This window comes from Anoplolepis gracilipes, chromosome 7, assembly GCF_047496725.1.
Source record: "Anoplolepis gracilipes chromosome 7, ASM4749672v1, whole genome shotgun sequence".
Classification (NCBI taxonomy): Eukaryota; Metazoa; Arthropoda; class Insecta; order Hymenoptera; family Formicidae; genus Anoplolepis; species Anoplolepis gracilipes.
The window spans coordinates 6,146,066-6,161,104 of record NC_132976.1 but is presented as its reverse complement, the minus strand read 5'-3'; the positions used below and the strand labels follow the sequence as shown (position 1 = coordinate 6,161,104).

The following is a 15,039-nucleotide window of genomic DNA, read 5'->3' as shown; positions in this document are numbered from 1 at the left end:
AAGTTTTCTCTTATTTGCATAATATTTATTTTATATATTTTTATTTATTATATTTTATACGTTTATATAATTATTATATTTATTTATTATTGTTATTATGAAAACTTTTATGTTGGAAAAGATATTATATATTGAATAAAAAAAGAAGGGAATTGTGGAGGCTTGAAATTTCAGAAGTACACAATGAAAATGCATATATTCGATACGTAATTCTCTTCGATTTATTTTATATGCAATATTCAATAATTTTAGTACATTACGTAGTGCATTTAATAATTCGCCACAGCAATCATCGGAAGCACCTCGATCAAGCGACGGGGTAACAAATATCATTCTAATAAGATATCCGATTATTTGTTATAGTAATATGCATGATTTAATAATACTTAATTTGTATATTTATAAGGAAGATAATTCCTGAAAATTTTAGATTTATTAGAATATTAGAACAATGTGTTTTAATTATGTAAAATAAAATAAAAGCCTTTCTTATAATAGATTGAAAATTAAAAAGAATTGAAAATAATAAAAATGCAGGCTTGAAAGAAGTCTCTGAGTACAAGCCATTAATAATAATGTTCTTTGAGAAACACTGAACGAGGCGCTTCGAATCGCCGAATTTTCGAGCAAACATTGCCCTGCACAAAATCCGACAAACATAATTAATCTAGGTGTACAGTAATACAATTCCGCAGTGACAGTTCCTTTAACAAATCTCTACGTGACTATGATTATCAGAAGAATCTTGAACGAATTAGAAAGCGCGTCCCTTCTGTATTTTGTGTCGTAAACGCGCGAATGTGTGACCTCTAATGATTCGAGGACGAGAGCTATATTACATTAAAAATTTCAACAAAATAATAATTTCGTACTTTTAAGCACTCAAAGTTGCATTGATAATTTGCCATGTAGTATCTACAATAAAATTCTCAGCGCAAGAAGAAATAAATAATCAGTTTCACTTTTCTCTTGGCATAAATGTAAAACTTTGAAATATTTTAGATAATAGAAAGTAATTTTTTTTTGTTTCCTTAAAAAATGCGACTATGTAACAATATATTGGAGGATCTTTATATTCATTCATAAAAATGTAGAATCGATGTTCTGTACAAGGAATAACACAGATATTTGGAATAAATTCTAATCTGGATCTTTTATTCTTATAACATAAAAAAATACCACACATTTTGGTAACCAACGAAAATTAAAAGCTAAAGCCAGAAAATAAAAATTTTCTCTTTTATGTACATATTTTGGCAAAAAAAATGTTTCAATAAAAATATGAAATATTAAGAAATGTACACAAATTATCCATCCCAATGCACTTATGTTAATTTTTGCTAAAATTATTTAAATGAAATTCGTCCTCGAACGTAAATGAAAAAAAAAGACATATATCTTTGGCACAATAAATGTGAACATTAATATCCGTGTCCGCCAATTTCAATGTATTGGCATTCTTAATTCTTTCCTTTCCTTTCTCGATCACGGTATATGAGATCTTTTGCGTTTCCTTACATTCATATGGGAAATCACATCAATATCGAAATTAAAAAGAATTATAATATAGAACAATTATAATTAATAATATTAGACTTAGCACCTAATGGGGTTATTCACATTAATCGCGCGCGCAAATTAACGATTCCGGTTTTTAACTACTCGCGAAACACTCGTAAATTTCAAGAAATAAAGTACCTACAATTACTTCCTGCTTGGCCTAGGAAAATCAGAAGAATGCCCTCTAATTGGCTATGAAGAGAGAGTCAAGAATTTAAATAAAAGACTTTGAAAGTGCGTTGCAATACTATTTAATACTTTTTGTTAGACGAGATCTAAGAAAAAGATAGAAGATAATAAGAGATCAAGATATTGAACTGAATCAGTTAATTGATCTCTTGCTTTAATATTATTATTAACGATATTTAATTAATTTTATGATCTCTAATTTTATATTGCAATCCTACAGAATCTAATAAACGATTGTTAATCAAGCTCCTTCGGTGCAATTCACCCTGAATTGAAAATCACAAAGTTTACGTATACCAGCTTGAACACCTAGGCCTTACTCGTACCATCACTAACTGTACTCTTGACGTTTGTTGGTAACCATTCGCGGTTTACCATCGACGTTCGAAAGTTCCTAACTAACTTACCGTCTGCTCACGCAGAGATCTATCTTTGATCTCCTCTTTGATCTATGTTCGACACGCGATAATTCTTTGGAAATAAGATAAGGGGATAAAATCACTTTTGCGTGGATCACGAGTATCAAGCATCGGCATCCATAAGTACATCTCTTTTTACTATATCGTCATTTTTGTTTTTACATTAATCACATATTTAAAAAATTATATATACTATAAATAATAAAAGTAATATAATACAATTATAGGCTGATGTCACGAAGAATGTTTTAATTCGAAATCGATATTTCTTGTACAAATTGAAGTGACTTCAATTTTTTCATGGAAGATATTATGGATTAAATTGTTCACTTGTTAAATTGGATTAAAATATAATATAAAATTTGTTGCCAAGCACACAGGTTGTACTTCGGGATGCTGATGCATGAGAGTCGTACAGATAATGTCATACATTTCGAAATAAGAATCCATTTACATTTAACACTATTTCCATTTAAGGCATGTAACAATAATGAAGCGATAGAAATCGAAGATTCCATGTAACATGTCTTTGGGATACTCGTATTTACGAATTGCTAGCCTAATCTACAAACTGAGCTTTAGCGACGCATGCATGCGAGATATTAGATTACGGATATTACAGGACTATGCTATTTAAAAGCTCGGATATTTTTGTCAACCCGGCGAAATAGAGTCTTGAGGTTGAATGTCCACCTTACTTTCTCTGAGAAAACGTAACGTAATTGACAACATATATAATGATCTACATATAATTCATACATATATAGATATATAAAAACCAAAAATATAAACTTTTATATTTATAATATAAATATTTATAATATAAATTTGCATTTTTGATTTATAAAATTCTCAGAAGAATAAGATTCTTAGAGAATCTTCAATTTTAGGATTTTTTAAATTTGAAGATTAAGTGGACACGCAGTCTAAATTTTGATAGGTCCTACCATCTAATATCTCTTAATTCCATATGTTCGTCTCTCTATTTTATAAAATGCCCGTCCCGTATTTGTTCCGGGACTTCTAAGAACCCAGCTGTACTACGAGCAAAAATAAGCATCATCGTATGCCTGATCTCCATATAAAATTTGTTATATCTAATTAAGTGTCATGGTTGACTGCAGTCTATCGTTACGTGCGTGCGATTTTGCTCGCGCGCGGTTTTTGATAAGAAAAATTCGCCGCTCTCAATATTAACACAGGTTGCTTATCATACGAAGGGATACAAAAAGAGTTTATTTCACATAGATTAGCTTAATACGCGACTGCTTATTCGACGTTTATTTTCTTTCGTGGTTTCAAAGCGATTCATCAATTCTACAAAAGCGCTCGTGCAAAAGTTATAGCGACAAAGCGACTTATTGTCGGTTCAATATAGAATCACTTCACAATCGAGACTATCGAGACTCGTTGTATCCTAAGGACTATCTTCGAGAAGCTTCGAAACAATTTATATAACACAAAAATTTAAAAAGATACCTTTTAAAGACCTGAAAAATTCGGTCTTTTAGATCATCCAAGAAACATTTTATGAGCATCGTATTCTTTAGAGACCTAATAGATTAGCGAAAGATTCGCATGCTTCTTAAATATTTGATGGATATTTAAAAAATTGGTATCTCTTTTAGACATCTTTACGGTGTCTTTCAGACGATTTTAGATGTCTTTCAAATGTTTGTGTTATCTAAAAAGTTTATTCACAAGAACGCTTTATTCGTCTGACATTTATTAACTAAGTATCGCTATTAAATCTAAATTCTAGTTCCGAGAATTTTATTTTAATCCTCAACTGGTTTAATGTAATTTGCATAATATTTAAATATTGCATTATGTTCTCTGTTATGTGTGAACTTTATAAAACTAACTTGCCATTTAAAAAATGTTAGTTTGAAATTTTAAAACACGCTCTTCTCAGAGTACGATATTTTAAATTTAGTTTAAAAAATTCAAGTTTTTTTTTTCTAAAATTTTAACTATTAATTGCCAATTAATTCTTGTTAGTTCCGAAATATATAATCAACAACATATACGACGTTACTTCACCAGTTAACGATATTTAGCTCGTGTATCGAGTTGTTGGTCTGCAAATACCTCATTTATGTTGAAATGGAAGTGATCGAGCGAATTTCAGTCCAGTATCGACGATTCGAAGGAAAAAGTCGTCTCAGACTTTTCGTATGTCTCGTCTCGGAGCATATTTCGAGCGCATATTTCGTCGCGCGGTCTCTTCGTTCACGGATTATCCTTCCTATTTTTCTCTTTTTACGCGAGGAGGAGGAAACCGATTCCAGATCTCTCGCCAGACGATGTCGCGAATTAGATAGTCTGGCGCTAAGCAGGCACGTGATTCGGCATGCTCGTGGATGTTTGCAGCGGCGAGCGTGTCTGATGGAATCTTAGTAGCTCGGCTACGGTGACCGCGACGCGTACAACTCCACGACCACCTTCCAAGACGTCGCTGGCGCAGCACACAAGATTCTGAAAAATAATCAAGAAGCGCATGGCTTTAGTAAATCTCTTTTTCTGAAACGCGTGTATATATTTGCAATTTTTGCTTAAAAATGTATGACTAGATCCGCAAGCCTTCTATCTCTATGTGTGTTTAAATCGTAAAAGTATCAAATATTTGGACAATGTTAAAAATCGAATGGTGAAATTTATTAATTATTTAAAAAACTCTTTTATTTATTATATATAATAAATATGTATGTGTGTGTATATGAAGATATAATGAGTTTTTCATGAAGTAGAAATAAAGGAGAGACTGGAAACGTGTAATTAAAAAGGTATGTACGTAAATTCAAACTGGAAATTAGGGAAATCTCTTCCCTAAAAATAAACACCTATTTTCTGAAAGAAATTGCATAAATTAATATGTTTAAAGTTTTGTAAAGATTTCACATAAAAACATCATATTTATGAAAAATGTAATGAAGGAATGAATCAAGGTTTGAAATCCCTTAAAACATGTGTATTCTATTCATTAAATCGAGCATAGAACACATTTTAAGAAAAGGATATATTTTATTATAAATGGCTATATAGAGTATTACAATTATTATGCTTTACCCATACAATCAACATTACAGAGCGTGCCTCAAAGGAGGAAAACAAGGTCAATAATATTATTATAGCCCGAGTGGCAAAACAATTAAAAGAGATTCAGTTTTTGACGATCAAAATTTGAAGGAAAAATGCAATTGTCTTGCCACTAGGACCATTTTCTCTAATAACGAAGCGTCAGGGATGGCGGACGAGTGTTGTATATGACATTAATTTATAAAAACAAATTAAATATGTTAGCTAAAAACGGAGAAACATCCTGTGAGAATTTGTAAATATAAATTCTTCGGTAAATGCGCACGTTACATCGGTAGCTCGATTCTAATGACAATCGAATCGGGCCGCATAATTTCATTCATTTAAATTAGGCAGTATTCCATTAATAGACACATTTGTTGAGCAGGCTGTTTGTTGATATTTGAATTATCATAATAATAACTGTTCTTACTTTATTTACTATGTATTATAATATGCGTAGCACCGATGGATCTTTAAGGAAAAAAATTGTCAACTAAGTGAACATTAATCGGATAATAAGTAATAATTATAAATAGTGAAATTCCTTAAATTATCAAATGATTAATCATGAAATTAATAATATACAATATATTTATTGTTATATATTAAAATATAAAATTAAATTTTAATTGCATGTGAAAAATGTTTCGAGTTACTTTCTTAAAATTGTGAAACTTAAAAAGAATTTAGATAAAAAAATTATTATATTTAAAAATAACTTCCTTTGAAAGTAATTTCCGTAAAGATCTATTGATACTTTAAAGATTTTGTATGCTATATTTTTTGTACATGTGTAATTAATATTGAACATTAATGAACGATCATGATAAATGCAATGAAAATTAGACCCGATTTGATCACAGTGATAGAGATGTGTTTGTATGCATATTTCAAGATCAGATGCTGAACGCTTCATTAGAGGATCGAGGACCGAGTTGGGACGAGTCGATCGTGCTGGGCTCGCCGATCCTGACTCCGCTTAGGCTACATATCTATTAGAAAGGAATTATTGTCTGAGCTCGGTGAGCAGGCACGGTCGATCGTGCAAATACGAAGCAACGTTTAACGAGACGCCGCGGAATAAATATAGATACGTATATAAATAGACAAGAAGCTGTAGGAGCTTACAGAAAACAACAACGAACAAAAATATACCAAGCACCAAGTGTGGATTTATCAATTAAATTAGCGAATAATTTAATTGTCTTACATATTTTACATTTTAACGTTTTGTTGAAAAACTAAAGAGAAAGGGTAAAAAACATCGCAAAAGAACTATAGCTTCAACGAACTATATATCTGTCTCTATATACCTATCTCTCTCTATATATATATCTGCGTATTATATATATAAGCTTTTTCGCGTAATTTACAAAAATTAATTATACAATTATACGTATAAGCTAACGCGCAACGGAATGATTTTATCTTTTTCTTCTCTCTCTCTCTCTCTCTCTCTCTCTTTCTCACTCACTCAAATCTCTTTCCCCCATTTCTCATTTCGTAGATATGCTTAATAATGATGTAGCCTCTTGTGAAAGCAAAAGTTATTGATAAAATTTCAATGCAACGATCTACAAGATTAACTCTCGACTAATACAATTTTCGTCAAATCAAAATTTAGTATGTGTACAGAATTTTTATTTACGACATACTATTCAAATGTATGTAATGTTACTAAAACGTACTCTAATAATTGTATCTATACTAATTGATTCGATTTCTAACGATTCTATGATATAATTATTAAAATTTTATTATTCTATCAAAATATCATGGTATTGACATATCATTGTGTTGATTTGTTTAATCTTAATTTTGTATTAATTTCTGTTGTTTATGCATGTTATAATTTACTCTTAAGTATACCTTGGATAATCACGTAGATCGGTCATAAATGGTCGTGCTAAGCAATTGATAATATAAATTAAACATCGGTATGCTAAATTCGAATCCAGTCTTAAATTATTAAAAATACTCGATACGATATTTCGCCTCCAATTCTAATGTGAATAATACTGATGTGATGTGTGACCGTCGCGACCATTCGTATTTGCTTCTTTACGAACAATCATTAGGCACTCGTTGTAATGATTGATGATTAAGCGTATAATGGAATATCCGATGGTGATTTATCATCGTTTGTTTGTTATTCCATAATGGACGCGATGGACGATCCGCTCGTTGTATAAGTGCGGAAGTTGTTAATGAACGCCTAATTACATTTAACACTTGGAACGCCCGGAAATGTAATTTATTCAGTAACGATGTAATTTAAGTTGCAATTGACATTTGCGTTCATGATTTCTGACAGTTTTATTTTTAAAATAGTATTATTAGAGATTCTATTATTAATCATTCATGTTGCACACATTAATTTTTCATTATTAGAATATAAATCATCAAGTTTTGTAATACGGATGAATTTAAAAGAAAAAGAATTTTCGATAATTAATTATTAGCACCAATAAATACAACGAAATAACGATTAAATTGTTGTTTGAAATATTAAATACAAATGTGTACGACAATATTCTTCGTAAATAAAATTATATTCAAGGCAAAAATAATGAAAAAGAAATTGAAGCATACAAGTTATTAAAAAAAATGAATCAGGCGTTCTACGGCAGCGAAAGAACGACATTACCATTCTTTAAATTGACTAAATCGATTAAGTATTAAATTGCTGCAGAATTATTGTTTATACATCGCAAGTGAGATACGTTAAAGCCACTCAAAGCGGAGATTGTGATAATTGCAAAAAGAAAAAATATGAGAAGAAAAAATACACTGACTAGAACGCGGGTACAGGTTGACTTATGACTAATGATATTATGTATTGTAGACTAGAAAAAGTGCAACCCACACTCGAAACTGCAAAAGGAAAATGCAATGTTACTTATACGTACGCGCCGAAATCACGCATTTCCTGGCAAAATCATAGATTAAATTTAAGTAGTCGCAAAAATCATGGAAAACGGCTCGCCTTTACATCCCCTTAAAAGATAACACTGGCATACTGCATACTGCATAGTAAATGTTATATCGACTCGCGACATAGTACGTATAAATACATACGCTTATATATTATGATAGTCTCCAAGTACACAGAGTGGTCACCCGTTATAAGGCCCACTTATGAAATGCGCTTCTTTCTTACGCGAAGAATCATTTTGTCTCTCTAAAAAATTCCACTTGTGCGCTCTCGAAATTCGGTTCGAGTAATTCGCAACAATCAAGATGCTGCCTATCACTAGGATCTGTCCAACGACGTGGATCTTGTCGGAAAAACGGAGATACCGTTTAATAAAATAGGATATTTGGCACTGTTTGGCTAAAGTTCGGATAAATATTGCGATGATAACAATCGTGATGAAGAATCACGTTTCTGAACTATATGTATAGTTGGTTTTGACACTACATGAGATTTTAAAAATTGTTTATACTTATAAATCAATCGGATTTGCGATACTGTTCGGTTTCATTTTTCCGACAAAGACCTCCGTCCCAACTGCAAATCTGAGGAGCGTTCTCTTAATAATACAGTATAAGTTATTAAATATTATATAGATAATACATGCCCTCTAGACGTTCTTACCGTTTTTATGAAAATAAATTGGCAGGTAGCAGGCACCGTGTCTCTACCGTAGTGTATCATAGATCGCAGTTATTTTGATCTCGTATAATGTATCTTTGGTAATTGTATCAATATTTTTATGTTTTTTCTTTTTATTCAGAAGAATTAAAAATTATGGTTAATATAATTTGTGTTTAATTTCAATTTTCAATATTCAAATATAGAATTGTTCTTTACGTTCAGCGATGATGAAATTCGGAATAAGATAGATTTTCCAAAAATACAAGCTCAGATAAAAATAACTTCGATTTAATAATAAGTATGTTATTGTTAGACTACGACCGAATTGCTTGGTCAATGAAATATTGAAGAGTGCTCTATTTTGTTTCCTCCCTTTCTAAATGAATGTTGATTTTTGTTTCAGATTATTGCAATGAAGAAGACAATCGATCTACATAACTTACGAAATTACGAGCACAAGGAAAGTGATATACCGCTAGTATAACTTATAACAAACAAATATAAACATCATCATATTATCTTCAACGTTCAAATTCTACCTTTTTAGACCTTATGTAATAGAAAATCCAAAATAGAAAATTCTCGAACTAAAAGAGATTCCCTTAGCACCTTTTTGTAAATCCTGTAATATACTCGCAGGCTACCTATCACAGACCCACCAATCCTGAAAATGCCGCGTAGCGGTTCATTGGTCGAATCTTAAAAAAATATTACCATCAAAGGCAATCGATAGCTATCCTTCCGTTTCTTTTCATTTTTTTTTTTTCCTGAGAGACAATCGCGGATCCCAGGCATATTAAACGTACAAAGAATGATGTCGCAATACTAGCTAAGATGATTGTAAATCGGAGGCTTTCATCGTATAGAAGGCAATGAATACTTTCCGAGAATACGGAACAATTAAACATGTAGGATGAATATATACGATTTATACAATTCTTGAACAAGTATTGCACACCATCAAGCTCCCGATTTCGATTATCTCGATTATCCTTCTCTTTATCAAAATATTATTTCATCGGTTTAGCCGACAAAAGTTAGCTTACACGATCGCAAGCAACAACCGAACTGGTTTATTCCGCAAAGTACATTTACAACCAAATATGATATGCGAGCGCGCCTTCGCCTTTGATTGCTATCTTTGATTTTATGTCAAGATAAGCTCGAAGGAAACTAACGAAAGTGTGAAATAAAATTTTGCTAAAGACAATCATGTTTCACAGTGGATATTGTTATCTTTCAGATTCTCCTTGATACTTCCGCATGCAAATAGTTTATTATTATATCGTCGATGAAAAATGAAGGCCTTTTCCGAAAGAAAACTTACGTAATATCTAGTAATTAAATATTTTTTACTAAGCTGCCTATACTCGATACTTAAAAACTATTTTCAAAAATGCTCCGCTGACTACGAAGTTCCTCGCTCGCGAATTCATACATCGAGCGAGAAAACTTACGCGAACGGAGGTCGAAAAAAGCGAATAACCCTGTTAAATCTATCGTGATAAATCGATTTTTGAGAATTAAGTACTTTGCCTCAGCGAGATTCTAGCGACGAAAAGATATATTCTGATATCTTTTAAAGCGCCTGAACGCGGTGGTATGAACCATTCTTTGATGTGTACGCTCTAAAAGACACTTTAAAAAATCGCAGAACGCTTTGACTTCGACGATAATTCCGTGTACTTTCTCACATAAATATTCAATCGTTTAATTTCTTTTCTCACTTACAAAAAAATGTCATATTCATTAATGAATATTCCTGTATCTTTCTTTTTCATTTAAAGAGATCTGTTAAATCACTGTGGAAATCTTCGACGTCGAAGTCCAATCTACGACATGACACTTTCCGGAATCTCAATAAATATACGCAACAAGATTGATGAAAATAATGATATCTGTCGCTCTAAAAGTATCAAATCACGAAACAAAGTTGAAAGTGTCGCGTGCATCGTTGTTCGAATAAGACGATGATTCTCAGATTTTCGATGCGATTATCAAAAGTGCGATCGACACAATGGCATTTGTGCCAATCAAGAAGAAGATCAAAGGATTTTTCTGGGAATCGTCATCTTCAGATCTATCATGACTTTTCGTCCTGGCGTTCTTTTTCTCCTCTTATTAACTCCTAGTCGCTCTTTCCTTTCTGTCTCACACACTGGCGGTTTTTCATTCTCGTCACTGTCTTACTAATCGGGAATCGGGAAGAAATAGAGCAGAACCAGGGTAGATAGGAATGTCGCAAAAAGTATCGCGGACATAACGCGGTCCTGAATCGTACGGAGTGAACCTGCGGCCGGTTTTTCGGTGTCATTCCCCCCCTCATCGCGAGCAAGGAGAAGAGCGGTGACGAGACGCGCCAGAGCCTCCAGCCCGTACGCGTCCATGTAACCCACGTCCATGATTGCATCCGCGTCCAACAACGCCTCCTGCAACACCAACAACGATACTACTCAGTCCCAGTTTCTACTTCACCGCATTGCGAGAATATTTCTCACGTGGCCTTAAAATGCACATTTTTGTCTCCTTCGAGGAAAGCCCTACTTTTGCATCGATCAGAAAAAAAGCATTCCTCGGGGAATAGTCAATCTGTTCGATTATTATAACCGTTTATTACTTATCACCATATTGTATAAGGAAACCTTCGCTTCTGCGAAAGAACTTTTGATAGAGCTTAGATTTTATTTATTCGATTATCTTTATTCTAATATTTATCAAAATCAATTGTAACTAATTTGCTCGTTTATCCTCTTAATTATATCAAAAGTTCTATCACAAAAAAAGCAATTGAAGGACTTGGAAAAAAAGGTAGAATGGATAGGAAAACAAGTAAGCAATATAGTAGTATTTTATGTAATAATGAAGATTATTTTTTTTTAATTGTTTGTACAGTTAGGATAGCGTAAACATGAATGTTAATTGATGAGACATTCGGATAATGACAGGAAAGGTGAGAGCCTGAGATACAAACTGTTCCCCGAAGAAGCGACACAAAAGCGGATTGGAATCTAGGCGCATGCAACTAAAGCTTCTTCATTAATTTGTTTTCCTTCTCCTGTGATCTTATATAATATATATACATTTGTCTTTTCATTTATCATTTTCTTGAAAACGGTTTATACTCGATCGAGATCAGATTAAAATCAGGGACTGACTAGTAGTTGTTGGAAGTATCATCGAGAAATGACGGCTACATTGCCGAAGCGTTAGTTACGACGTACACAGACGATTTGGTTACAAATAATGTATGATAAATTTTTTCGTCCAACTGTTCACCAAGCAGATCCGATAGGTCGGGTTTAAGTAAGACAACACTTGATGGAATCATCGTCAACTCGTAATGTTTTATAAAGAGTATTTGTTCGCTTTGTGTTTTATGTCTCTCATTTCTCGTACATTCTACTCTTTGATGATCGGTCATATAATACAATTATTACCTATTATGCTCGTATCGCATTATTTACAAAAGAGAGAAAGAATAATTCGTTCGGTTCAGAAGTGTTCACTAGATATATATGTTCCATAACGTATGCTAACGGTGACAGCATGTCTCATGCATGATAGTATATCTTGAGCGAAAGAGAAGCACAAACTTTCTCGAAACTAATTAACAAGTTTGACGGTGTTTCTTACCTCATCGACGCCAATCTTCCGACACGCCTCGAGGAAATTATCGACATTACGCCTGCATCGTGCCATTGTCAGCTTAGGCTGCAAAAAAAACATTAACATTATTATACGGGTAAACAAGATTGTATATCATAAAAATAATGAATTATCGTAAAAAAAAAAAAAAAAAAAAAAAATACACTTACTACAGCAGGAGAAGGAACATGTATACTGGCAACCGATCGTGGTCTGACATGGTTAGCCAGGTGACAGAGAACAACGCCGTCCGTTAATGCTGGTGCGAGGTCCTCCGGCAGTGCCATCTTCAACCTCGTCTCTATGTGCTACAAGATAAATGCGATGTTCTCTTGACCATTATATATAATTACCATTGCAGCTGCTTTTCGTCATACTTACAGTTCGCAGTTGTTCAATGAGATCAGCTTCTTCTTTGGCGCGTTCGAATTCTCTTCTCATAGTAAAGGAATATTTTTCAGGCACATTACTGTTCCATGTAACGGATCGCGGAGATTTCGGACTGCCACCGTTTCTGCTTGGACTCTTGTTGCCTAAAAAAGACACCCATACTATATGCATTTTATGTAATCAAGTCTTCTTTCACTGAATAGAATGTATAAGAGAAATTTCATATTCTCATGGAATATAAAATTGCTCTTATACATCGCTTATATAAATATAATTGTTATTAAAAACGGATTATGTCTAAAATTAGTGAGCATATAATTCTATATTTCATTTTATTTATAGATGATCACCTTCTACGTAACCAACAGCAGTTTTCACCAGCCTGGGCGCGTGCGCTGGACTCGTGCTTCCGGGCAGGATGCTACTGCAAGTTTTAATAGGCGAACTAGGTTTCTTGTAAGGCTCGAGATACTTTCCGTTCTTGTTGTTGTACTCGTTGTTGCTGCCGTTGATGATCGGCGTGTTTTGATAATTGATCCGCGACGGAGTGACCTTCTGTACCGGCCTCTTTAACGCGTTGTCCTCGTTGAAGATTTGCTTACCGGTCAGAGCAATAATTTCTTTATTATTGCCCGAATCAGTCTCGTTGTTTTGCAATTCATTGCCTGGTGGTGTCACCTGTTCGCGAGGTCTGTATACGCTTAGACCTTCGTTAGCTCTCTGCTGCTTCAGAGCTTCCTTGTACTCCCTAAGAATAAAATAGTCTATAATTTCAAAGATTTATATACCGTTATAATGCACGAGAACATGATATAATGACTTTTACGAATATTATGTAATGATCTTTGCGAATATATGTGAATGATTATGAAAGCAAGACAACTATATATGAAAAATACTGAAAGCTTGATAACAACACTTTAATCTAATTAGCAAAAGTTTCGAAAAAAAATAAAATATAATTTTTAATCAAAATATGAGATCAAAGATCCAAAGTTTCTAGATGTTTGAAAAGATTAATAATACAGCAGTGTTGTTTGTTTAATGCATATGATTCATCATAGCACTACTAGAGTGCGTCTGCTGGAAGATTCAAGTATGGATGAGTAAGACGAGTGTAACGCAAACGTAGTAATGTGAATGAGATGAACTCGGACGGACAAGAGCTTTTGTACAGTTCAAAGCGAAGTTACCTGTACGTTTGTATGTGATTCAATGGCCTCTTATCGTCGCCGTTTAACAGCGTTGCGGGATTCATTGCAGTCTGAAGCGGGTGTACCGATTGTGCGGACGATATCTGCTGCGACTGACTCGTCAAATGTGTGGACTCCAGATGGCTGTAAAAAAGGATTGCCAGCCACGATAATGCACATGCACGCATGCAAGAGTATTACGTATGTACGTGTAAACTACCGTGTCTGTGACAAATTCGTATCACAATATCAATGGAAAACACCGACAAAGGGACGCGTTCGTTTATCACGAGGGAAAGCACGCGAATCGGGTGATCATCGTAGTGAGAGGTTTCACTCACCCCGGTGGCGTAATCGATGTGTGATGAAGGCCAGAGATCATCGGTCTCCTAATGTCTGCCCCGTTCTCCGATGTGCTCCTCTCTAATCTCCTCTTTTCCAGTTGATCGTGCAATATCATCGCCTACAAAAGATTTTGCGTGAGAATTAATTTAATTTTTAATCTAATAAAAGATTTATAACAGTAGTGTTAAAAAATATTTCTTTATTCTTAAAAAAATTAGTTTTTAAATTTATCTCTTTAATTTTTTAATCTTTTAAAATTTTAAATTTATCTGAAAAAAAGAGATATTCTCAACCAATTTTTAATTAATGTTATATATTTCTCAAGCTCTTAAAATTTATATTTTTTAATTAACTCTGTGATTAAATTTCAAAATAAATTAATATGAAAGAAAAATCACTTTTTTTAATACGTGAGAAAAACAGTAAGAAATGATGAAAACAGTAAAAAGTCGATTTATATATTAAATTTACACAAATACTAATGTGTTATTACATTCATAATTTATAAATATCATTAGCGTGACGTTTTATCAGGTCAAGGTCTTGTTACAAGATTTGAGCGACAGCCAACAACGGCTTGTCGAGACTATCATTGCCGCGGCTCTCGACTTGAGATCTA

At 33.2% G+C, this 15,039-nt stretch overlaps 1 protein-coding gene and 1 long non-coding RNA gene across 4 annotated transcripts in view; one reads left to right on the top strand and one right to left on the bottom strand.

The window, feature by feature from the left end:
* LOC140667492 (uncharacterized) overlaps positions 1-9,376 on the top strand; it is a 139,535-nt gene extending 130,159 nt beyond the window's left edge. Inside the window, exon 4 of the long non-coding RNA XR_012047025.1 lies at positions 9,251-9,376. This is a non-coding gene — a long non-coding RNA (uncharacterized lncRNA). The remainder of the gene's footprint in view (positions 1-9,250) is intronic.
* Lrch (Leucine-rich-repeats and calponin homology domain protein) overlaps positions 199-15,039 on the bottom strand; it is a 43,352-nt gene continuing 28,511 nt past the window's right edge. For 2 of the 3 annotated variants that reach the window (XM_072895494.1, XM_072895493.1), the window contains 7 exons: positions 14,417-14,538; positions 14,076-14,219; positions 13,233-13,630; positions 12,874-13,025; positions 12,663-12,800; positions 12,481-12,558; positions 5,173-11,276 (listed from right to left, as the gene is read on the bottom strand). In XM_072895494.1, the coding sequence (XP_072751595.1) occupies positions 11,037-11,276; positions 12,481-12,558; positions 12,663-12,800; positions 12,874-13,025; positions 13,233-13,630; positions 14,076-14,219; positions 14,417-14,538 (1,272 nt within the window). In that variant the 3' untranslated portion in view covers positions 5,173-11,036. Of the gene's footprint in view, positions 4,647-5,172; positions 11,277-12,480; positions 12,559-12,662; positions 12,801-12,873; positions 13,026-13,232; positions 13,631-14,075; positions 14,220-14,416; positions 14,539-15,039 lie in introns of those variants that run through there. The other variant, XM_072895492.1, reaches the window with a different exon arrangement.